We start from the raw sequence: 23,853 nt of genomic DNA, 5'->3' as shown, positions 1-23,853 counted from the left end.
CCTCGTTTCTTCTCTCTCTCCACCCCTCTCCCCTTTCCTTACATTTGATCCATCAGCAATTTCTGTCAGATTTATCTCGAAAATATGTCCCCAGAGGAACAGCTCCTCTCTCCATTGCTGTCGCCCTAGCCCACGTCATCATCACCCAAATCCTGGACCCCTGTTACAGCCTCCCTGTGGGTTTTCTCTTCCCACTCTGCATCCCTACAGTCCAATCTCCACACAGTAGCTAGAACCATCTTTTAAAAATGCAAATCACATCATATCAACTCCACCCCGCTTCTACCTCAAACTGCAATGGCTGTCCATTGCATTTGTCAACCTGGTCAGTAAGACCCCGAAGCATCCGTCCCCTACTTACCTCTCTAATGACCTCCTTTGACACACTCTGCCCTGAGCTCACCACCCTTCAGCTATATTGGACTTCTATCAATCCCTCAAATGAGTCAGGTTATTTGCTTCTATTACAGCTTTCGCACAGTTTCTCTCTGCCTGGAACACGTTTCCCCAGATCTTCACATGGCTGACCCCATCATTCAGAACCCATCGTAAATGTCACCTAGTATGAGAAGTTTCTCTGACCACTTTAGCTTCCTGCCCCGCCCCCCCATCCCTATTTCTTACCCTGTTAGATTTTCCTTAAAGTGTTCAATGCTACTTGAAACCATTATTTTTTTTCATTTGTCCACATGATTTGAAGTTTCCTGTCAGACCACAAACACAACAACTAGGGCTTTGCTTGTTCCCACTTTCCCCACCCCCACACAGCAGTTCCCCAACACACTATGTATTCACTACATATTTGTTGAATAAATTTTCTCCCTTAGTTATAGACTTCATTTCTCCCTCTACTTCAGATACCTCTCCAGGTTTGAGGGCCTGGAATCAACTTTTCTGTGAAGAAAGTTTCCGAGAAACTTTGTCCAGCATGGGGGAGTCTGGACTTCAGACTTAGTAGCAAGCACTAGCCAGGAGGAATTTACCAGGGGTGGGGAGAAGGTACCTAGTGCGGCCTCTGAAGTAATTCTAGGTGACATCCTAGTGAATGTGCAAAGACCCAGAGAATTCACAGAGCGCTAACACATAGAGGTGGCTCAATACCAACGTTTGAATTGATAAAGGAACATTAGTGGTTCTCAAACTTTGATGAGCATCAGCATCTTCTATGGTGATTGTCAAAGATAAAAGACACCCTGGCCTTTCTCTGGGCTTACTGAATCAATGCCTGTGGGGATGGGTTCCAGGAATCTGTATTTTTAAAAATGTGCCACTTTAGAAACCACAGAAATGGACCAACAGCATAAAGTAGTAGTTCTTTCACGCTCTGGTATATATTAGATTCACACGTGGAGCTTTTCCAAAACACAGCCACCCAAGTCCCACCCCAAGCACCACGACTGAAAGCATTCACCCTTGTTTGCAAGTCAGGTGTTGACAATTGTATCAAACACGTGTGTGATGTTTTATAGAGAAACAAAGCATTTCCCCAACTCCTTATTTGATTCTAGGCCTAGGTTTCAAACCTCAGCCCATCACATGAAATACATATTCTCTGGAGACCCCCACATGTAGTCACCATTTATTACCCAGGAAAGCCTTGCAGCACTGGGAACAATAGAGCAAAAAAAACAAACAGAAAAAAACAGAAAATGTTTCCTCTGTGGCTCCTTACCGTAACTCCAAGATGCTGGTCACGTTTCGCGAGGGAAAGATGCGCCGAATGTAATTGAAGTCACCGACGAAGAGGCTTCCATCAATTCCAACAGCCAGAGCTACTGGGGCCAGCAGCTTGTTGCCTTCGGCAAGACCATTGCAACTGGGACAGGAAATACTCCGGCGGCGGCCATTGCCCATGATGCTGGTGATGATGGCAGGCTGCTGGGTCAGGAACTGGTTCTCCCCAGTGCCCTTGTGTAGGATTCCTGGGGGAGGCAGTACATGAGGGTGGTTACTGCAGCCCTTTGGGGGGACACTTCTGTCAGTCTATGGAGGGTGAGGAGAAGTGACAAGGAGAAGAGAAACAATAGGAAACCTTGACTGTGGGGAACTCCCCAATTTCCTCATGATGCTGAGAGAGCGGTGGTGGAAATAGGTAAACCCCAAGGCTATGGTACTGGGTAAGATAACGTTTGTAGAGATAATAGAAGAAGAATTGTGAAGTACAGGGAGGTGGACGGTCTGGGAAAACCAGCCCAACATTCTTTGACATTTAAAAGAGGAAGGTGGGAAACCCTATGAGTACTTTGGGTATCTGATGAAAAATGGCTGCGGGAAGGGGAAGGGCTCCCACATAAATACCAAAGTTGGAGAGGAGGTTCCGGAGGAGAGACTGGGCTGTATTTGGAAAAGGAATGTGCTCACATACCGCTTTTAACATTGAGGATGTGATGTTTGTCCAGCGACCAGCCACCGAGGTTGGAAGGGTCCAGCTCAAATCCCTGAAGGACGGCTGTCCTTTTCTCCCACAGGATTAGACTGGGGCAGGTCTCATATTCAAACCCGACAGACACTGAAAGATAAAAGGGGGTTGGGCAGGGCGGGCGGGAGACCAGAGAGTTGACTTAAATATCCCAGAGCTCTCCAGTAGGGACGAGAAATGTGTGTTTGTGGTACTACAGATCCCGTTCCGAAAACTCACTCAAGAAGGTGGGCTGATTGCTTTTCTTGTGATTTCACACAATATTAAATTCAAATTTCATGCTAAGCTTGACCTTGAAACTTTACACAGTGGTACTCTGGGGGGATGGTAAGACCTTTCCAAAGAACAGCTGGCTTTCAGAAATGACCCTAGTGATATGGAGGGAGGAGATGAATCATTTAAAAACCAATACAGCTCTCCTTCAGAGATGGACAGGACAGTGTTTCTCTCAGCCTGCTGTTCATGGCCTGCATTTATGACATTTTGTGTTATTCATTTTCACTCACTAGGAGAAAGGCCTATGGAAGCTGAGTGGCTCATTTATACGGAGATCCTGGAGGCCACAGATCATATAAGTTAAGGCACTTTGCATGTTCACTCAGGATTCCAGAGAGTCCTAGGTGAAGTAGGTAGAGGGACACAGCCTGCCAATTACACGGCAAGTCAGTGGGGAACAGAATCCCTAACCTGTACGAATCCTGTATTTGCCATATGGATATGGGAGAGAGAGGCAGGAGATGAAAGACTTTAGTCCTAACTCTGCTCCAGCTCACATTGCCTCATGACTTCACCTTCACATCTGTAAAACGGAGTGAGTGAAGCCTTAATTTCTCAGAGAGTTGTGGTAAGGACAGATGAGACAAAATGCCATGCCTTTTTAATTAGAACGCTGCTTTAGAAATAGGAGGCATTGTTATTATTGCTGTTCCTACTACATTAAATTCTTAACTTCATGTGTCACCTTTGGGGATTCTCCACTGCTTCTTTTAAATCCTGAGATACAGGAGTGCCGATATGAATGGAAGATACATTTTGTCTTTTTTAGAAAAACCATATATTTCCTAGCTTGTCCTCTGAACATTCCCAGACACAGGGATTGACCCAGTAACAAAGAATTGCTAGTGCCTGGCTTGTGGTCTTGAAATATTATTTCTCATTAAAAAGACTCAGGGCTTCTTGAAGAAATGGTCAGAGCAAGAAATGCATAAGATGAGGCCAGGGCATTTTATCACACCAGATAGAAAGGAAGGAATAAAAATCTACTGAGGTTGCGTCAAAAAAAATTTGGGAGTCAGCTTGAAGAGGCTTCCACTGACCAAAGAAGGGACGATTTGACCATTAGGAAAGATAACTTCAATGGATTGAAACATATTCGAGACATTTCATTCTATGAGTTCATAATGGTATTAAAAACAACAACAACACATTAATTTGCCACCATTAGAGGATGTTAAAAAAATGCCTTATTATATTGAAACCTAGTAAACAAAGGGAAAGAATTAAGCTTTTATCCTTTCTTTCTTATTTGAACTGTACTTCAAATAACCAACTGGTTAATGAGAATGTTAACTCTATATAAAAGTATTCTAGCTAATAAATAAAGAAGCAACGACAGAATTAAAATATCATTTTGCAATCCCTAATGACCTAATGAATCTAGCCAATGCACATCAATGGCTGCTAAAACCACTAAGGATAGACAAGCTGACATGAGGTGTCTCCTGGTAGAAGAAGGCAGCACCACCTATCAAGCTGTCCTGCTTAAAAAAAAAAAAAAAATCAAAGAATAAAACACCTAGGAATAAATTTAACCAAGGAGGTGAAAGACCTGTATGCTCAACATTGTAAGACAATGATGAAAGAATTTGAAGAAGACATAAATAAATGGAAAGATATTCCAAGCTCACGAATTAAAAGAATATTGTTAAAATGCTCATATTACCCAATCTACAGATTCAGTATAATCCCCATCAAAATACCAATGGCATTTTTCACAGAAATAGAACATACAATCCTAAAATTTGTATGGGACCACAAAAGACCATGAATAGCCAAAGCAATCTTGAGCAAGAAAAACAAAGCTGGAGGCATCACACGCCCTGATTTCTAACTATAGTAGAATATAAAGCTATAGTAATCAAGACAGCATGGTACTGGCAGAAAAACAGACATGCAGATCAATGGAATGGAATAAAGAGCACAGAAATTAACCCATGCCTATATGGTCCATTAATTTGAGACAAAGGAGCCAAGAATATACATTGGGGAAAGGACAGTCTCTTTAATAAATGGTGTTGGGAAAACTGGAGAGTCACATGCAAAACAATTGGACTGGACAACTGTCTGACACCACACACAAAAATTAACTAAAAATGGATTAAAGACGAGAATGTAGACCTGAAATCATAAAACTCTCAGAAAAAAGCAGGTGGTAAGCTCCTCGACGTTGATCTTGGTGATGATTTTTTGGTTTTGACCGAAAGCAAAGGCAACAAAAGAAAAAATATTAACAAGTAGGACTACATCTAACTATTAATAAAAAGCTGCTGCACAGCAAAGGAAACCATTAACAAAATGAAAAAGCCATCTACTGAACAGGAGAACATATTGACAATCATGTATCTGATAAGGGGTTAATATCCAAAATATATAAAAACTCACACAATTCAATAGCACCCCCCCCAAATCCAATTAAAAATGGGCAGAGGATCTGAATAGACATTTCCCCAAAGAAGACTTACAGATGGCCAAAAGGTACATGAAAGGCTGCTCAACATCACTAATCCTCAGGGAAATGCAAATAAAAACAACAATGAAATATCGCCTCATACCTATTAGAATGGCTATTCTCAAAAAGATAAGAAATAGCAAGTGTTGCAAAGGATGTGGAGAAAAGGGAACCCTTGTGTATTCTGGGAATGAAAATTGGTGCAGCTTTTTTATGGAAAACAGTATGGAGGTTCCCCCCAAATTAAAAATGAACTCCCATATGACCCGGAAATTCCACTTCTGGGTGTCTATCTGAAGAAAACAAAAACACTAACTCAAAAACATACATATACCCTCCTATTCATTGCAGTTTTATAATAGCCAAGATAGGGAAAAAACGTAATTGTCCGCCAGTGGATGTATGAATAAAGATGTGGTAAATACATAGAATGGAATATTACTCGGCCATAAAAAATACAAAATATTGCCATTTGCAACAACATGGATGGACCTTGAGGGCATTATAAGAATTGAAATAAGTCAGACAAAGAAAGGCAAGTACTGTATGCTTTCATTTATATGTAGAATCTTAAACCAAACCAAACAACAAAACAAAACAAGCTCACAGACACAGAGAACAGATTGGTGGTTGCCAGAGGTGGTGGTGGTGGTGGTGAATATAATGGGTAAAGGGAGTCAAAAGGTATAAACTTCCAGTTATAAAACAAACGATACCCAGGGATGTAACTTACAGCACGTCAACTGTAGTTAAAAATACTCTGTTACATACTTGAAAGTTGCAAAGAGAATAAATCTTAAAAGTTCTCATCAAAGGAAAACAATTTTTGTAGCTATGGATGGCGACAGATGTTAACTAGACTTAACTGCGTTAATCATTTCCAAATATAGAAATATCAAATCATTATGTTGTACACCTGAAACTAATACAATGTTGTGTCAATTTCACCTCAGTTTAAAAAGTGTGTATAGGTTAAAAAAAATAAAAATAAAAAAATAAAAATAAAAATCAAGTCTGAACCTGAGAAAGCCTCATGATCCAACTATGAATTTACCGGAGATACAGAACTGAGGAATATGAAACAGCCACAGGTGTGCAATCAGTAACAAACCGGATTTTGTGAAATTCTACAGGCAAACAACACATTTTCTTCAACAAATAAATCATAAAACAGAAAAAAGAGAGCTAGAGATGGAAGGGGAAAAAAACCACAGATTAAAAAATTTAAATCAACCAATTGCAAAAGGTAGATCTTCTCAGGCTCCCGATTCAAACAAAGTAATAATATTTTATGATATTCACAAGACAACCGAATTATTGAACAATAATGGGCATTTGGTGACATTAGGAAATTATTGTGGTTTTTTTTGTTGTGATAATGATATTGTTGCGAGGCTTTTAAAGTGTTTTTTTAGAGACACATATGGAAATATTATGGATGACAGGATGCAATGTGTGCAACTTGCTTCAGAAAGTTACGGGAGGCAGGGGAGTGGAGGAGGGGATAGAGTAAACAAGATTCATCGTGAGTGGATAATGGTAGAAGCTGGAGTCCATGGGGTGCATTGTATTATTCAGTCTATTTTTTGATGCTGGCTATCATTTTGATATTGACTAAAGGTTGTATGATCGTTTTTGATTAGCCACTGTTTATATTAAACGTACTAGCTACTCCAGAAACTTATTACTGTCTTTATTAAGTTACAGCTCCAACTGCTGATGAAGCAGACCACTAGGGCCATTTCCTGAGCATGTGTAATGTACTAGGTGGGTGACTTCATGCCAATTACTTGCCCTGTCCCTCCTGTTCCAACTGCACAATGGGGCTTATCAACTTTACTTGATAGGGTTGAGAGTTTACCCAAGACAAAGGATTTATCACACTGTTCTGTACAAAGAGTGTCTGATAAACACTGCCTGCCAATTACAGTGAAAATTTCTGAGTTTGCAGGTTTCTTATTTTGGTAACTTATTACAGTTCTTGAAAATCACGAATCTATTGGTTAAAAAAAAAAAATACAGGAATCTGGGTTTTAATTAACCCCAGACAGCTTTCTACAAGTAGGAAAAATATACTGGGTAGGTTGATATTAATCTACAGCTCACAGCTCTTTAAAGACAGATAACAGTAGGACACTTTTCTTATGGAGGTCTCTCATAAGTGGGGGGTCATGTGCTTCCCACCAAGGCAAAGCCTGAAGCATAGCATGTGTTTTTCAGATCTCACCCAGCCCCATTTTCTGATTATCACGGTGCTTTCTGCATCATTTGCCTGTGCTCACATTAGAACAGGACCTAGACCCTGCCCACCCCTCTCCCCTATCTCGAATATTCTCTTTGTCCACTATATTCCAGCCACACTGGCCTTCTCTTTGTCCTTCAAACATAGCTCACTCTTCTTTCCTTTTTGCCAGGGAAAGGATGCTCTTTTCCTAATTTTCACGTGGCTTGTCATCCAAGTCTCTGCTTAAATGTCACCCACTGGGGAGCCTTCCCTGAACAACTTCACCATTACTTGCTTGTCCCCCCCGCTCCCCTGGAAGTGTATACCACTTATTTTTATTTTTGTATTAGTACTTATCACTGCTTCATATTTTCTTGTCCAGTGTGTGTTTATTACCTCGATCCCCCACTAGAATAGAAGGTCCATGGAAGTGGACTCTTGTCTATCTCTTTGACCACTGGATTTCTACCTACTAGACTAGTACTTGGTACATATTGGGAACTCAACAGATATTGGCCAAATGAATGCATGACTAAATCCAAGCATCAATAAGGGACTGAAATGGAAACATACCAACGGCATCAGAGAGTCCGTACACCCTTTGGCCGTATGCGTCTGTCTTGTCCCAGATGAAGGTGTAGGCCAGGTTGGAAGAGGCCTGGAATGATTTCTGGAAAAGGTGCCCTTCCACAGCGACCATCAGATGAACCTTGATGAGGTTCAAGGGCACCGTGGACTGGGTCATGGTGATCTTCAGCAGCGACTTGTAGCCTGCGGTCCTGGAGCTCAGGTAGCGAAGTTTCACATTGGAACCAGGGAGCTCAATTTCTTCATGGAGAACCTGGAGAGGAAACACACGGTAGACATGCTGCATCAAATGCTCCCCGGCTGGGGGGCTCCTCACCACCCCAGGCTGCCTGCTGCTGCCACTGTCACCGAAGCATCATGCCTTCCATGGGGTGCAAGAACCACTTCCCAAGTCTGAGGGGTGGGGGGTGGGGGGCGGGAAAGCAACCGAAACTGTATCCTACATCATGGAGCGAAGGGGCTGAGGTTATGATTTTTGGATTAATAATTATTCTTGGTCACTGTTGTGTTTCTTTTTAAAAACCACACTGTTGGCAAAAGATGTAAATAAGAACAGCAGGCTTTATTGCTAGCTGCATGCAAGGAGGCCACGAGAGGCTGTAATTATATGAACCTGCAACTTCCACTGACAATTGGCATAAAGCAACAGGGAGGCCAGAATGTAATATGCCCTCTGCTGTAGCACTGATGTAGATCATTAAAGTGCCTCTTATCACGCATCTCGGTGACTAACAGGAATAAAAAGCCATTTGCAGGTGGGTTGCACATATGTATATTGTTTTTATTTGATTAAAAGCTCTGGTGACTGCCAAAGTCTTGAACGACTACGTGGGAACATCTACAATATCTAGGAGAGATTCGGTTTTCTCCTCAGCGACTATAAATTCTATTGTGTTCCTACTTTTTGTCCCGCCTCGTCATACTGGTTTCAGGTCCCTCCAGGAAGAGCTGTGGTGGGAGGCAGTTGGCCGGCTAGGTTTGGTCCAGGCAGTATTGCGAGTACCTACCCTGGTACCCGCCATTCCTACCTGGGTCTCAGGCACGATGGGATTCTGCGCGGGGGCAGCACTGAAGAAGGTAGACAACGGAGAGGAGATGATGATTGGATCTGGTCGGATGAAGCCACTGAGGTCACAGCTGGGGATGGAGTTCTCCTCGGTCTTCATCACCAGGGTGTCCATGGCGTAAAAGCTATTCCATGGCAGCCACACCGTGCGCTCCTGGCTCATGAAGGGAGCTCGCTCAAAGTGCAAGGTCAAGGAGGCACCCCCATTGGCGATCAGGTCGAACCTGGAAAGGAGGTGAGTGGGCTCATTGAGAGGGGTGAACTCATCTTCAGACAAGGCAGGTGCTCTGACCTCTGCACCTGGGGGCAGAGGGAGGGGAAGAGCGTGTAGAACAGCGTGGTCTTTGGAGGCAGACGGGCTGGCTGGCACCCAAACTCTGCCACTTACTAGTTGTGTGGCTGTGGGCAAGTCGTTAACCCTCTCCAAGCCCAAGTTTCTTCATCTATGGAATGGGAATAATTACAGCGCCTTCACAGTGTGGCGGAGGGGATGCAATATCTTGATGAGTGCAGAGCCTGCTCTACAAACTAGGCCCAGCAGCTAAATCTGGTCCATCATCTGTTTTGGTTAAAAAAAGTTTTACTGGAATATAGCCATGCCCATTCGTTTACTTATCCTCCCCAGCTGTTTCTGTGCTGCAATGGCAGAGCTGAATAGTTGTAACACAAACCATATGGCATGCAAAGCCTAAAATGTTTCCTCTCTGGCCCTTCACAGAACAGGTTTCTCCCTCCTTGTGCAAAGCACTTAGCATCGTGCTAGGCTTAATAAAAAGTGCAGTTATAATGATACCATGCTAGGACACATCAGCCTTTGCTGCTTTTGAGTTTTTTGTTTGCTTTTTGTTTCATAGACTCTTAACTTTTTTTTTTTTTTGAGATACAATTGACATGCAACATTATATTAGTTTTAGGTATACAACATGATTTGATATTTGTACATACTGAGAAATGAGCAGGACAGTAAGTCCAGCTTTCATCACCACACAGAGTTATAGAATTTTTTTTTTCTTGTGATAAAAACATTAAAGATCTACTCTCCTCACAACTTTCAAATACACAATATGGCATTATTAATTATAGTCACTGCTGCACATTATGTCCCAGGACTTATTTCTCTCATAACTGGAAGTTTGTACCTTTTGATCACCTTCACCCATTTTGCTCTGTTTCTGATCTTTTTGACAATCATTTTTAAACTATAGTCCTGTTTTTTTCTCAAGAGCTGGTTGGAGGTGTATTACTAGTAAAGTAAAATAAAGGTACTTCTTTCCAATTAACGGAACCAAAGGAGGTTCATGGAGAGAAGTCTCTCAGTTTTAAGCTTTCCTCCTCCACCAGGATCTCAATACTTTGAAGGCAGAGGTGTCGTCTTGCTCATTCCAGAATCCCCAGCAGCAAAGAGAGTGCCTGAATCACAGTGAAAACTCAGTGAAAATATGCAGACCCACTGGCTTCACCCAATCTTGGTAACATCCTTGGTGTTTTTTAATGGACATAAAATGAACGAACACAGAGTAGGGGAGTACATTACGATGAATATCAGAATGTACACAGGACAACAGTGTATTTGTTACATTAATTTGTTTATCTATTCATTTGGGGCATGCACGCTGCTAGGGATGGTTTTGTATCAGAGACCGAAGATAATCCAACATTCTGAAGTGAGATTGTTCCTGGCTGGCACAAGAGAATCAAATCACCGATGCCTGTTGCACACACCCACCAGCACACAACAGATTGTGGGTTCCTTGGAGCATTCCCAAACATATCCTGTTACTTCATGGCTTTGCAACCTGAACAAGCTGAATAATCACCAGTCCAGGAGGTGGGACAGATGACCCGGGATGTGGACTTGGGCCACAACTAGTCAAAACACAGCTGAGAGGGATGGGGCAGCACAAGGTGGGGACAGACCTAGGCCAAGGACTCAGAAATGTCCTCTTGTGTTGTCAGGGGACTTTGGAGGGCAAGAACACTGGATTCTAAGAACGGAGAAGGATCAAAGTAGCTCTGTAGAGCACACAGTCCTTGTGCGTTAAAATAATTAGATTTGGCCACAGAAAGGTGTCAGTGAGGCGTCAGCAACTTAGTGAATACTGACACTGTGAAGTGACACATCAGATGCCTTCTCTGGGTTGCACAGGTGGGAACGTGAGGATAGGGCTACTGCGGGCTGTCATTTTTGAAATTACCTGCAAGGCTACCTTAGGACATTAAAGACTAAGGCCAGACACTTCACCTGGGAAAGGCAAGAATCACGGGTCTTATCTACATGATAACATCTATGATTTTCCGGACTCTAGTTTTCTAGAAAAAGTATTGCATCCGATTTACAGCAACAGTTTCTTCTTTCATTTGGAATAGAATGTAATAGTTGTGTTTTGTTTTCAGCCCAAGGTGGGTGAGTGTTTTCCTCTTCCAATGGATTCCTTTTCTTCTTCTTATCTTTTTCTTTAAATTTCAACTCCATGCTCAATGGATTAAGGAAATGACAGAGCTTTCATCTTGGTGGGTGCTATGCGGGTGCGTGTTTCCAATCAGAAGATAATAGGGAAAGGTTGCCTCCTTCACACAGCAGGGTGATGGCTAAATGCATTTAATTAGACTTCTCTGATTACATCCCACCTCCTCAAAACAGGAGCAAAAACAGCACAACTCCTAAAGCCACAGATGAAAGCAGAAGGGGTTCACCACAGGACACTATGTCATGTGGCGCCCTGTCACCCTGCACTGCCTTTGATTTAAAATAGGAGTGAGTTTCCAAGAGCTGCTTTCTCTTCTTTCTAGAATCCAACCCCCTCCCCTGCCCTCACCCCCAACACAGGCAGAGAAAAGCATTTACCTGACATGGAAAAAAGAGGACAGTGGCTGCCGACAGCCTTGGAGAGATGGGCCGTTCTATTTATTTTTGTTTTTTATACCATAACAGAAAGCAAAAACTATCTCTGGGGGAATCCTCACTAGAGGTCTGGCCGAATGGGCAGTCCAGTCCACAAGGGGAAGCCACGTGGTTTCAGGCCAATAGCACCATAGCACCTTGTGTACCCCAAGTCCTGAGTAGGTAGAGTCCCACAAATCTACTTACGTGCCATCTTGGCGAGTGATGGTGTAGCCGTATTTTGGGTACTTGACAAAAGACACGTTCACACCAACCAGGGGAGTCCCATCTGTAGTTACTACTTGGCCTCGGATGAGAGAAACCAAGCTGAGAGAAAAGGAAAGGGGTCTTAGAGCCACACACAAGAGAACAAGGACACAAGGGTATGGAGTACCCCTTTCCCATTGCCACTGCCCACCCCCATCCTCATCTATCGCTAAGGCAAGGAGAAGACCCCACATTAACTTCTGGCTCACATGATCGTATCTCATGCAGCAGGGATGTCTCAGGGTTTGCTTCTCTTGACGAGCAGAACTGGTGACATGCCGGGTGAAACCCAGGGGCACATCTCCAGTCATTTGGCTGGGCACTGAGGTCCCGTGTGCAGGTTCCCTCTCCCCTTGGCCTCACTGCATTTCTAGACCTTGAGTGACGTTTGCTTGGCCCAGTGTCAGGTTGCCCCTCATCACTTGTGTTTGTGCCTTCGTCTGGCACAGAGAGTATTATACTTGGGTGAGAGCTTCCCATCTGGCTACTCATTTCCTTTCTTGGCTTTGGAGGAAGGCAAAGTTCCCCTTCTCTCCAGGCTGGGGTGTCAGAGGGAGTGGAGGGGAGCACACAGAGGGTGGTTATGAGGCTGGGACATTTACATGCATTGCTTTTGACTGCCCTTAAGAGCCAAATTTCTCACAATCCATGACAGCTTGCGGACAACAGAATATTGGAGAATATATATATATGTATTTCTGGTAGAACTATCTTGGATTCTGGATTCCATGTAATTATATATTTCTCTTACATCACGTTCTTGCTATCTTGACAGCAGGGGAGGTAGCTGAAATCCCACTCAACGTTCTTTCCACTGTCAAAGAAAGCTCCCCTCTCTCCAGATCACAGCAAATAGAATTTTTCCAGGAATGCCCATATCCGATGAGGCACTTCTGGGAAATCTCATAAAGCAACAGAGATGACACAATATTCCACTCAAAATCCATGGAGGGAGAACGCATCTGCCTCATCTCACCTGAAGTCTCTCGCCTTCCTGGGGAAATGGGCTTATGAGAAGTGCCATTTTTTTGCACCGAGCCCCCAGCCTTACCAGGCAGTTCTGCAATTGTATTGTTTGCCTTCAAGCCCCTGGCCAATGTGGCGAAGGCAGAGAGGTTCCCAAGCTTCCCAGTTCCTGGACACGCTCCCAATTTTTGGACTAGGTAATCAAGCTGACCTGTTCTTTGCCAGGATCCTGTCCAAACCTGCTCGATTTTTGGAATGCACTTAATTCTGCAATCCCAGGTGACTCCCCTACTGGAGGGATGCTTTCTCCAAGCCCCTGTTTTGATTAGCAATACCCCCAACTGTTCAACCCTTGGATGATCTCAGGAGGGTTTAGACTGTTTCACTGACAGCTCTAATTGTCTGCTACTGGATGCCTAACAAATGAATCCCATTTTTAGCTGGTTCCAACCACAATGCTAAGAGTCTTTTTGAAAGTGGAAAACTAATTTATGCAAATAATTCTTTTGTTCAATTTCCTTTCCTTATCTTGGCTCAGACTAAGACTTCTTTGAGGTCTTCCCAGACACGATTTTAAAATCAATGATGTGTGTGGATGACCACAAGGTACAAAGTGCTTGTGATGAGAAAACAAAATTGAGAGGACATCCATGGTGGGGGTTCCCCTCTTCTTTCTTATACACCTGATATTTCTTTTAAATCATTCTTGAAGCATGAGACTGTGCAGAGCTCCATAGAAATAAAAGGAGCTGGGCTCCCTATGATTTCTATCCCCTAGTTTTCTAACTCTTCATTGCTTCTGGTTTCCTATCATTTCGAGGCAGTCAATTTGCAGAAAAGATTCAGCTAAGACATGCTATCAGTTCATTTCTATTTATGATTATTGATGTGTAACAATTATCACATTATCTAGATAGTGAGAGCTGCTCTATAAATTATAGTGGTGGAGTCAAGGCATTTTAGTTATTTTTGTATGCCATTATCTAGAGGAAATGCCTTCTTAGAAGTCTTGGATTACGTTCTCTTTTTTCACTCTCGCTTTGTCCTTCATTATTTGTCAGACAATCACGCACTGCAATTCACATGCGTGGTGAACTTCAACCTATGTCTTAGAGTACCATTTTGTGTTTCTGAATTATGTATTCCTAACGTGCTAGAGTGTGGGCTCATTTGGGTGGTGCCATTGACTGCTACCTTCCAAATTTCAGAGAAGCTTTCTCGAAAGCAAGTTTCTTTTGCACAGATCTCAGGGCTAGTACAGTCCACCAAATATTCTGAAGGCCCTGCCCGCTCTCCTGCGTGTTGGCTCAAGGTGTCTCAGGGAAGTGGTAATCACTGGTGGGAAGGATGAGACGAAGTTTTAAGGAACAGGTGGAGAAAGCGTATGAAAAGGGGAATATCAGGAAATGACTGATCTAGGGCAGAAAGATTGAAATGTTATCAGGAAGCTGATTGAAGCAGAGCACGGGCCTTGGAAAGATGCATTCACCGTACAAGCAAACTATATGCAAACCAAACCTAAACGCTTATGACCTAGTACAAGGGCTGGTCATGAGTCTCTGGCAATAGGAATTATGTTCATAATTAAAATAAAACATACCCACAGAATCCGTGTCCCAGAACTAGGATTTAACAAGTAGAAGAAATACTTTTTCGGTTAGGGATCTATGGTTTCTTTTATTTTTTGAGGGGTTTTTGTATTAAAATAATGATATTACTGCATGTTGTATATTCTACACATATTACTCTAATTTTACCCATCAAGAAAATTAAATTTATGAGGTTATTTAACTTGCCTAATATGACATAGCTAGGGGGTCATATGGCTGAAATAGAAGAGGGGTGTCATGGCTGAAATTGAAGCGGTGTTAAAATAATAACAATAATGTCAAAAATAATACAGCGTAAAAATGATCTAAAAACCAGGCAGTCAACAAGTCTCTCTAGCAGGTTCTGGGTTCGAGGTGACCAAATTCCACAGAGAGACCAGGACTCTGCTCTGCATCTTGAGCCACAGAGAGGAACGTGAGCTGGGACCTACCCCCTGGGCGTAGTTTCCAGGCCAGCGGGGCCCCTGGAAAACCCAGGAGCACTTCCTGCTGCTTTGAGAGGAAGGGCACCCGTGGCTTCAGTGGCCTGCACGGACGGAGAGCACCCACCTGCTGTTGAAGGGGTTGTCTCCAGGAATGATGTGGGTGCTGTCTTTGCCTGCCAAGAGCTTGATGCGGTCGTAGAAAGACTTCACTGCGGGCAAGTCCGTCTGGCCCTGCTGAATGATGTCCAGGGGATCCCGAGACCCCCGGCAGAGCAGGCTGTTCTGACAGGCCGACTGCAGGCAGCAGTCTGGGTCCAGGCAATCCACCAGGCCGTCTGGAAGGACAGAGGCAGAGGCAGGGTCAGCAGGTGTTGTGGCACGCAGCCGCGCAGAGAGGCTAACGCCTTTGTCCTGTGCACCATCGACCCTTCCCCAGGGCCCAACTTGGCAGGTTGCACACAACGATCCTAGTGCAATTCCAACAGATACGCCTAGAAAATAAAAGGCTGAAAGCAACTCATTTAAAATGTTGACAAAATGGTTATTCCGAGTAGTAGATTAGGGTGTTTCTCTTCCTGTATTTTTCTTTTCTGGAATTTCTACTTTTGCTATTATGAGCAACTATTATCTGAATGGTTGGAAGTGAAAACAAACACTTTGCTTCTAAACAGCACAGCCCAAAAACTTACTGGTAGCCAGTTTTCCGTGGCCTGTGCTAAGGGGTGCACAAGTAGTCAAAATGCATGGGATCCCTCAACTCGCTCTGTAATGGAGGAAAGCATTCCATCCCCGCTCCCTCTGATGCAGGGAGGGTACTGCTGACCAGTGGGAGAACCAGGTGTGGCGAGTTTTACATTTTCCGGGAAATGTGGAGACATGGCTTTGGCTTGAGCACCCTGAAATTCAGCCATGAGTCCACCCACGTGCTTCTGGTGCTACTTGGCCGTATATCTGCAGGACTTTGAACATCGTACTTTACTTCCCTAGATTCCTGACCTTCCATCCCTTTCCTGGGCTGATTCCTACTTGCTCATCTACAATTCAACAAATGTTTGCATGCCATCCATGTTTTGGAAATAAAACAGGGAACAAAGAACAAAGAACGATGGTGTCTGTCCATAAGGAGCTGACAATAGAGTGGGGGAAACAGATATGACTTATCCTGTCACATCCAGGCTGGTGTGGCCTCCTCCTCCAGGAAGCATTCCTGATGATGCCCCTGGCTAGGTAAGGTATTCCTGTTCGGTGTATCCCTGAATCAGAGATTCTCAGACAATAGGTCTGCATCAAAATCCTGTGAGAATCAAGGGCCTAGCCCAGACCTCCTCAGCCAGCGCCTCCGGGAGCAGGTCCTGGAATCCGCATTTTAAACATGATTTTCAGGTAATTGTAATGCACCATAAATTTGAGAAACAGTTGTTAATGCCAACTTCCTTGTTTTAGAATTAATTATCTCTGTATGATTTCTTCCTGTTTGGAAAATGAGCTCTTTGAAGAGCAGCACAGTGTCTTAATTGCTTCTATATCCATGCCTCACTTAGGGCCAACCACAGATTTGGGTACTCAATACATGTTTGTTGAATGACTAAATGACTGTTCCCCATTCCTCACCTGTCTGTTAGGGCTGAGGATGGGCATACTTAGGGCAGTGTATGCTCCTTGGACCTCCCCATTAGAATGGATTAGTTAGCCAACCCTTATTCACTCTGCTGGGAATTGACTGAACGCACGGTGGAGAAGTTTGGAGACTAACTAGCTTGTACCTCCTGGATTTGATAGCAAGGCATTTTTGAGCCATAATTAGCATTATAGAAACAGGCACTCAAACCCTGGGCTGCGACTTGACAAACACTTGTAGTGGAATGCTGAATCAGAGGCCTGGCTGTGTGCTTTAAATTTACTACAGTGTAATTTTTTGGCATTCCACTTCTCGTTTGGGTCTGCTAATGAAATTGAAATATGTAATTTCACCAAAGTTCCACTGTAATTTAGCAATTAATGTACAATTATTTTAATGCGTTACTTTCTTTTTTAGCAAACAAACAAATTAGGAGGTTGCGTGTTTTGCCTGGCTTTAAATTACTAAAACTAGCCTCTCATTTTCCACATGGGCAAATGTTGCTTGTGCACCTCATAACACATTTAGCTTTACAAAATTTCCTAGAAATGCAGACGCAGGAGGGTGAGCAGGCACACATGCTTTAAATTTAGACTTTCCGAGTCGAGGCTCCAAACACCTCTGCCTGGTATGTCGGCTCAACTGGGTACCCCCAAGAGCGCAGCAAATCTCAGATCTGAGAAATGGCTCAGTAGAATTTTATCAGCAGCAGGATGGTGCTGAAGCATGGTTCCAGGTCCACGTTCTGATTGGCCGGTGGGTCCCAGGTCCCTCGGCAGAATAAGAAAAAGAAAAGAAAACATAGTATTCTGCCTTTAACATCGCCTGCCAAGGATAGCCTTCACTAGGCAGACGGAATCTAGCACGAATGCTTGCGTGGGATTTAAAAATGTCCCGCTGAGAAATGTTGGCAGTGCTTCATTCAGCGGCTGCAGGAACATCTCAGGTGAGCAGAAACCCACTGTAATTAGCGCTCTAGATTTCTTTAAGGCTGCCGGCCTCTTCCCGTTAGGAGTCTCATCCATCTCTCGTGGCCTTTCCTCCCGAAGCTGGAAATATGCCCCTCCCTTCCCCAACCCATTTACCACCCACTCCATATCACCAGCTTGAGGACTTCAGCGGGCTCAAATAATAAGTTAAGACAGTTTTCCTATTAAGCACTGAACATTTCCCTCCCTCTAGTCTGCCACTTGTTCTGGCCTTGTGAGTGTTTCAAAAGTGTGGACCTAAAATTTCCCCACTGTTTTGTTGATTCTGGGCTTTTGATTCAAGGGCCTGTCTGGCAGGAGATGTCCTATAAACACATCAGCAACAGCAGATGGCAAACGCCAGAAAAAAGAGAAAAAAATAAGCATACAAATGATTTCCTCCTACGTATTCACATCTACCTGTTCCAGAGATGGCACATTTGGGGTCCTATCCGTTATTAAGCGTGAGCATACGCGATGCCTATAATGACCTCATCATGTTGCGTGATTATGGGCTGCGGCAGCTGAACACTTCCAGACGATACTGCGAACTTTAAATTGGCACTCCCGTCTCCCCGTGGCCTGTCAGTCATGAGAATCGCATCTTTATGCCAGCAAGCCCCTCGCATGGAGTCTGACACGCAATCTTCAGTAAATTACCCTGTCACTGACAATCTTGCTGTTATCTTGCAAACAATCAAGTCGGCACTCAAACTGTATGGAATTGCCAGTTCAGGACCCGAGAGGCTGCCGATGTCTCCATTCCACAGAGCACGAAAGTGTCACAGTCCTCTTATGACACTGCACAATTTCTTTCTTTGTTTATCTGCCTACTTATGTGTTTGTCGGGTTGGTTTCCCCCATGCTAGGGTGGGGGAAAGGGTGGTGAGAGAGGTTTGCTGAGTCCTCCAAAAGGGCCGGTTCTGACTCAGCAGTTATAGGAAAGTGACCCAGGCCTTCGTGACCAGCCCACCGCGGTGGTGTCCTGTACCTGCCTGACATGTCCTGCTTTACATCACTCTGTGTGACGTGGCCATGAAGAATCATCTCAGTACTTTCTGTCAGAACACAGGCGAATCTGGCTATCTGCCACACGCAGATGTCGTGCGCTAATTGTAATGGCCATTTTAGAGAAATATGGCCGTGGAGAAACTTTCTGGGAACTGTACAGAAGACATCCTTTATATTCCTTTTGATACAGAAAATCAAAGAGAATCTTCCTTAATAGTTCTGGCCTGTGAAGCAGAAATCAGGTTCATACTAAATTGAATCTTTTGCATTCAAATTCCCGAGGCAAAAAGCCAAAAAAAGTCTCATAGCATCAGAAGTCAGAGCCTGGCCTGTGGAATCAGATGAATTTGGGTTTGAAGCTCGAGTCCCTAGCTGTGTGAGCTTAAAAAGGTAGCCAATCTTGCTGAACCTCAATTTGTTTGCCTTTAAAACTGAGCTGTAATAGTGCATATATCGTAGCGTTAAGTGATGGAGAATAAATAAACTGATGTGTAGATTATCAGCCTGGCATATAGTATGTGTGCAATGAAATGTAGGTATTACTATCAGAAACTCCCTGAAATTTTCAGCTTTTCCAGTTTATAAAAACTGGACATGAAAATACATGAAATTAATATCCCCTTATTAGAGACATTCACTGTTATGTGCTATATAGTAGGTTGAATCTTGGCAAGAACGCTGTGTTTCCAGATAGTGATCATAACAATTGATATTAATAATAAGTGCTATAGATTGAACAGCATTTACAATACATATATTCTTAGTTTAAATTCTCATGGCAACCCTACAAATCAGAATACTGTAACCCTTAAGCTGCAGACTCTGGTTTAGGGTATCTGCGTTTGAAGCTCAGAACAGATACTGTCTATGTGCTGATTTTGGACAATGAAGTGCTGCGTGCCTCAGTTTCCTCATGTACAAAACGAAGATGATGATGTTAGAAAGTGTTGTTGGGAGGATTAAGACACTTGTATACGTACAGCGCTTGGAATAGTGCCCGGTACATGAGTACTCCGTAAACTGTGTATTATCCCCGTTATGACATCACGCATCCTATAGAAAGTTGGAAACTGCTGCTCAAAGAAGCTACGTAAGTCTTCCAAATGGCTAAGAAGCAGCTTTGGATAAAAAATAGGAAAAGGCAACCAATGAAGTCATCACCCTTTGTCTTCTTCATTGTCAGAAGGAGGAGACATGAACGTCCCAAAGAAAGTCTAAAGACAGGACAGTGGACCCCCATCAATAGGGGAAAGTATGGGTGGCCATGAGATTACTCACTTCTGTCTACTCCTATAGCTGGGAAAGAATAGGGCTGGTTGAAATGAGCATCTGAAAAGGAATCAACATGAGAAACAAGATGCCTGGGCATCCATTCTCTGCGATCAGTGCAGGCTGCTGAGGCCCATACTATTTACCCTGGAGAGTCAACCCCCACTCAGCTGTTTACCATTGGCACAAGGTGGCACTTACCTTCTGGGCTGGCTGCACGTTTGTGTCAGCTGTTTCTAGCCCCTCCTAGCTTGTTCTGCTGGGTTTTTAAGGGAGCTCCTAAACAGTCAAGAGATTTAACCTCAGCACCTTAACTGAACACTTATTAGTAAAGCTTGGGGAGAGGAGGCCACCGGTCAATGGGGAGGCTACAGAGGACACAGTAAACATCTGGATACTTCAAAGTTGGCTGAGATACGCACCTCTTTTCTGCCGGGGAAGGCTGCCTGAGTCACTGCATTGCTCTCCTAAGGAAGGAAGGGCTCTAGGAACGTGAGGGTGTATATTTCATTTATGTTCCTCTTTGATCTTTGTAAACGGTGCAGCTTATGGAGAATCCGGATGGAAGGATTTTGTTCAATTTTCGTGCCTTTTGTTCCCTGTAGCTTGGTATGCAAGTGACTCTGTCTTCAACCTGCACGAACTCTCTGGCTTTCTTGGGTATTAAAGGCTTCAGAGAGACATCTAAATTTACTTTTCTCAGTTTCATTTTGTGACAGGGTGGCACAAATCGATGCCAACAATTCAATTTAGGTGCCACAGATAGCTCTGCTTGTGTCTGCATGCAGTACCTGGTCGGGAACTGGTCAGTGGCTCAGATTTTAAAAATGAGCCCCATTCTTTCCAAACCATGGTTTGATGACAGGTATCACCAACCATCAAATCTACCTTCCCTACTCATTGGGCCAGAGTGAATTGGTTAAAACGTGGGCTTTGAAGAGTACATACTGCTCCATTTATAGGATGTTATAAGATCAGGCAAAGTTAATCATGGTAGAAAGTTAGAAACTGTAGATCCCTTTAAGGGAGGTATTGGCTGGGAAAAAAATTAGGGGAATTTTCTGGGTGCTGGGAATGTTCTAGATCTTCATCTATTCACCTGGATATATATATACATTCATCAAGCTGTGTATTGAACATTACTCACTTTATGTACTTGCTAACTGACTTTAGGCAAGATACCAACCTCTCTGTGCTCTGTCTTCTTTGTTTACAAAGTGGGCATGATGATGGTGATAATGATGGTGATGATGGTGATGATGGTGGTGATGATGGTGGTGGTGGTGGTGATGGTAGTGATGGTGGTGGTGATGGTGATGATGATGATGATGATGATGGTGGTGATGGTGGTGGTGATGATGGCGGTGATGATGGCAGTGATGGTGATGATGACCCCTCACAAGAGCATTGGAGGATTAACTAAGATAATCCACATAAGGTATTTAGAACCGTTGTGAGCACCTAGCAGCCTATTAAATGCCTCTGAATTGTTTCTATATCTTTCCTGCTTTTTGGCATCATATAGGTTTGTTTAGCGCACAGAGTGAGGTACTTGCCAATTTCTCATTTCCCCAAGAAAAAGACAGGGAATTCAGGTGGTGAGCCCAATTAATACTAGAGCCATTTTTGAGATCAGTTAATGACAGAGGAGGTGGACAATTAATGAAGCAGTGGAAAGAAGGGAGGTGGCAACAAGTTGGGACAAGAATGAAGAAACCTGGTGATGGAAATGAAGAAGAAGCAGTGGGGGCTGGAGGGCACTTTTCACTCTGTCACTGCCGAAGACCAAAGGCTCCTGAATTTTAGCCAGAGGGCTCTTGGGTAAAAAGAAATATGGCAACCATAGGATTCATTTTGCCTTGGGAGTTACTTCGTTTTAAGATGAGCTCTTGTGGGACCATGCTTAACTTGTGTGGGGTATCTGGCAAATATTCTTTGTCCAGGCTCCTGCCTATAGAAACAATTTGAGTTGCTCAAATCAGCATATCAACATCATTCTGTCAGCCTGATCTCACATGATTTTGCACAAGAAACACTACACCCCTCCAGCCAGCAGAAGCAATCTACCCACCAACCTGCCCTCTGGAATTGAGGTTGGGCATTGGGCCTTGAGGTATCTCCTAGATGCAAATCTCCAAACATCTCAGGGCATCTGGTCAACCCCACATGCCTGGGGGTGGTAGTGAGGGATGGTAGAGGGTCAGAGAGCACCCCGAAAGGGGACCAGAGCTCATGTGGGTCTTAGTCTGATCTGGGGTGCTCCTCCTAAGCAGCATTGCTGACTCTGGCTGGTGTCTGTCATTGGAGAAGCACATAGGAAATTTCAAGGAGGACATTACAAAGCTCAGGGAGCCACTTGCTTAGGGTAGCACTGGGCTCTTGGCCCAGTTAGACAAATAGCAAAAGAATACAAGCTTTAGAGTCAGAATGGTCTGGTTTAAAACTGTTTTATCATTCATTGGCTATGTAATGTCACCGTGGCAAGTGACTGACCTCCTGTGACCCATACAGTTTTCCCAGCTACAGAATGGACTTAATTGCACCTACTTCACCAATGATCATGGGGATGCTATAAGATGGTGCGTATGAAATGAGATGATGAAGGCATTGCATTCATACAGAGGAACAGCTCAACAAACAGAGGCTATTCTAAATATTTCCTGCTCGCCACCAGGCAAGGGCACTGTTCCATCTGCATTTTACCCAATGCCTGCTGACAAGTTGGAAGTGAGGGATAATTGAAAGTACTCTGGCTTGATGTAACTAAGAAGTGAAAGGAATGGGCAAGGCTGACTTGATTTAACTTGGCAATACGAGATTAGTTCTTCATTGCCTCTGTTAGGTCTCCTGCATTGCCAACATTTTAGAGCAATAGATTGGCTGACAGGGTGCTCATTTGGAAAGTTTCACCTGCCATTAATACCCTGGCGGCCTGATGGACCGTCGTTCCACAGGCATCTCCCCCTAACTCTGCCCACAGAGCAACTGCCATTCTTAAATATTGCGAGAAGTGAAATTGTATTTGCACTCCTTCTGCAAGACCTGTTGGAAGTTTTCCTCTTGCTTTTTGCCAACTCGCGTTGTCAGTCTCTGAGTTCCAAGGCCAGAGATCCTTGCCCCAAAGCATCTTCTGGCTTTTCTTGTGACTTAGCAATGGGAGATCAATCATGTCTGACCAGAGATCTGGCAGAGTGGAAGCCCCATTGAGAGCTGCTTTGCTGGCTTTCCTACTCTTCAGGATGGATGTGGGAAAGCAAGCAAAGGCTGATGAGGAAAACCCAGGCACTGTTACCGAAAGCAGGGGTATGATCCAGGTAAGACCTCTCTTCAATACTATGACTCTGGCTGCACTTTGAAGCCACTAGGGTATCTGGTCGACCCCATGTGTATGGATGGGGGTAGGGGTGAGGAATGGTAGACGTTTTATGACAATGAGCTTGCAGTGTGTGTTCAGTGTTTTTTTAAGAATGGTTTTTCACCGAAAACCCCTAACAAACAAAACAAAAACAAACAACCGCAACAAAAACCGTTTAAACCAATGCTTCTCAAATTCTAACCAGCACCGTCAGAATCACTGGGGACCTCGTTAAAAGGTAGATTCTAATTCTGTGGTGGTAGGGTGGGGCTGCAGAGCCTGCATTTTTTACAAGCTCTCAGGTGATGCCGACGCTGCTGGTCCAAGCACTGCAGCTCCAGACGTCAGACACTACACCAGTGCTGGTCCAGCTGTGCCCCCTGACCTGCTCTGGAATCACCTCAGTGATGTTAAAATGCTGATTCCTGCTGTCACCCTGACCTACTGAGTGCCTGACA

At 43.8% G+C, this 23,853-nt stretch overlaps 1 protein-coding gene across 10 annotated transcripts in view; it reads right to left on the bottom strand.

Annotated features, from left to right (window-relative positions):
* The window catches only part of TENM2 (teneurin transmembrane protein 2), a 1,142,683-nt gene that overhangs the window by 56,183 nt on the left and 1,062,647 nt on the right, over positions 1 to 23,853 (bottom strand). For all 10 annotated transcript variants that reach the window (XM_019740872.3, XM_019740888.3, XM_019740899.3 and 7 more), the window contains 6 exons: positions 15,299 to 15,509; positions 12,114 to 12,233; positions 8,988 to 9,249; positions 7,945 to 8,212; positions 2,366 to 2,509; positions 1,673 to 1,922 (listed from right to left, as the gene is read on the bottom strand). In XM_019740872.3, coding sequence (XP_019596431.3) covers positions 1,673 to 1,922; positions 2,366 to 2,509; positions 7,945 to 8,212; positions 8,988 to 9,249; positions 12,114 to 12,233; positions 15,299 to 15,509 — 1,255 coding nt within the window. The remainder of the gene's footprint in view (positions 1 to 1,672; positions 1,923 to 2,365; positions 2,510 to 7,944; positions 8,213 to 8,987; positions 9,250 to 12,113; positions 12,234 to 15,298; positions 15,510 to 23,853) is intronic.

The sequence above is a fragment of the Rhinolophus sinicus genome, chromosome 5 (assembly GCF_057876585.1).
Source record: "Rhinolophus sinicus isolate RSI-liver-muscle chromosome 5, RSI-T2T, whole genome shotgun sequence".
In the NCBI taxonomy this organism is placed as follows: domain Eukaryota; kingdom Metazoa; phylum Chordata; class Mammalia; order Chiroptera; family Rhinolophidae; genus Rhinolophus; species Rhinolophus sinicus.
Note: the sequence above shows the minus strand (reverse complement) of the source record. Positions and strands in the feature narration are given on the sequence as shown.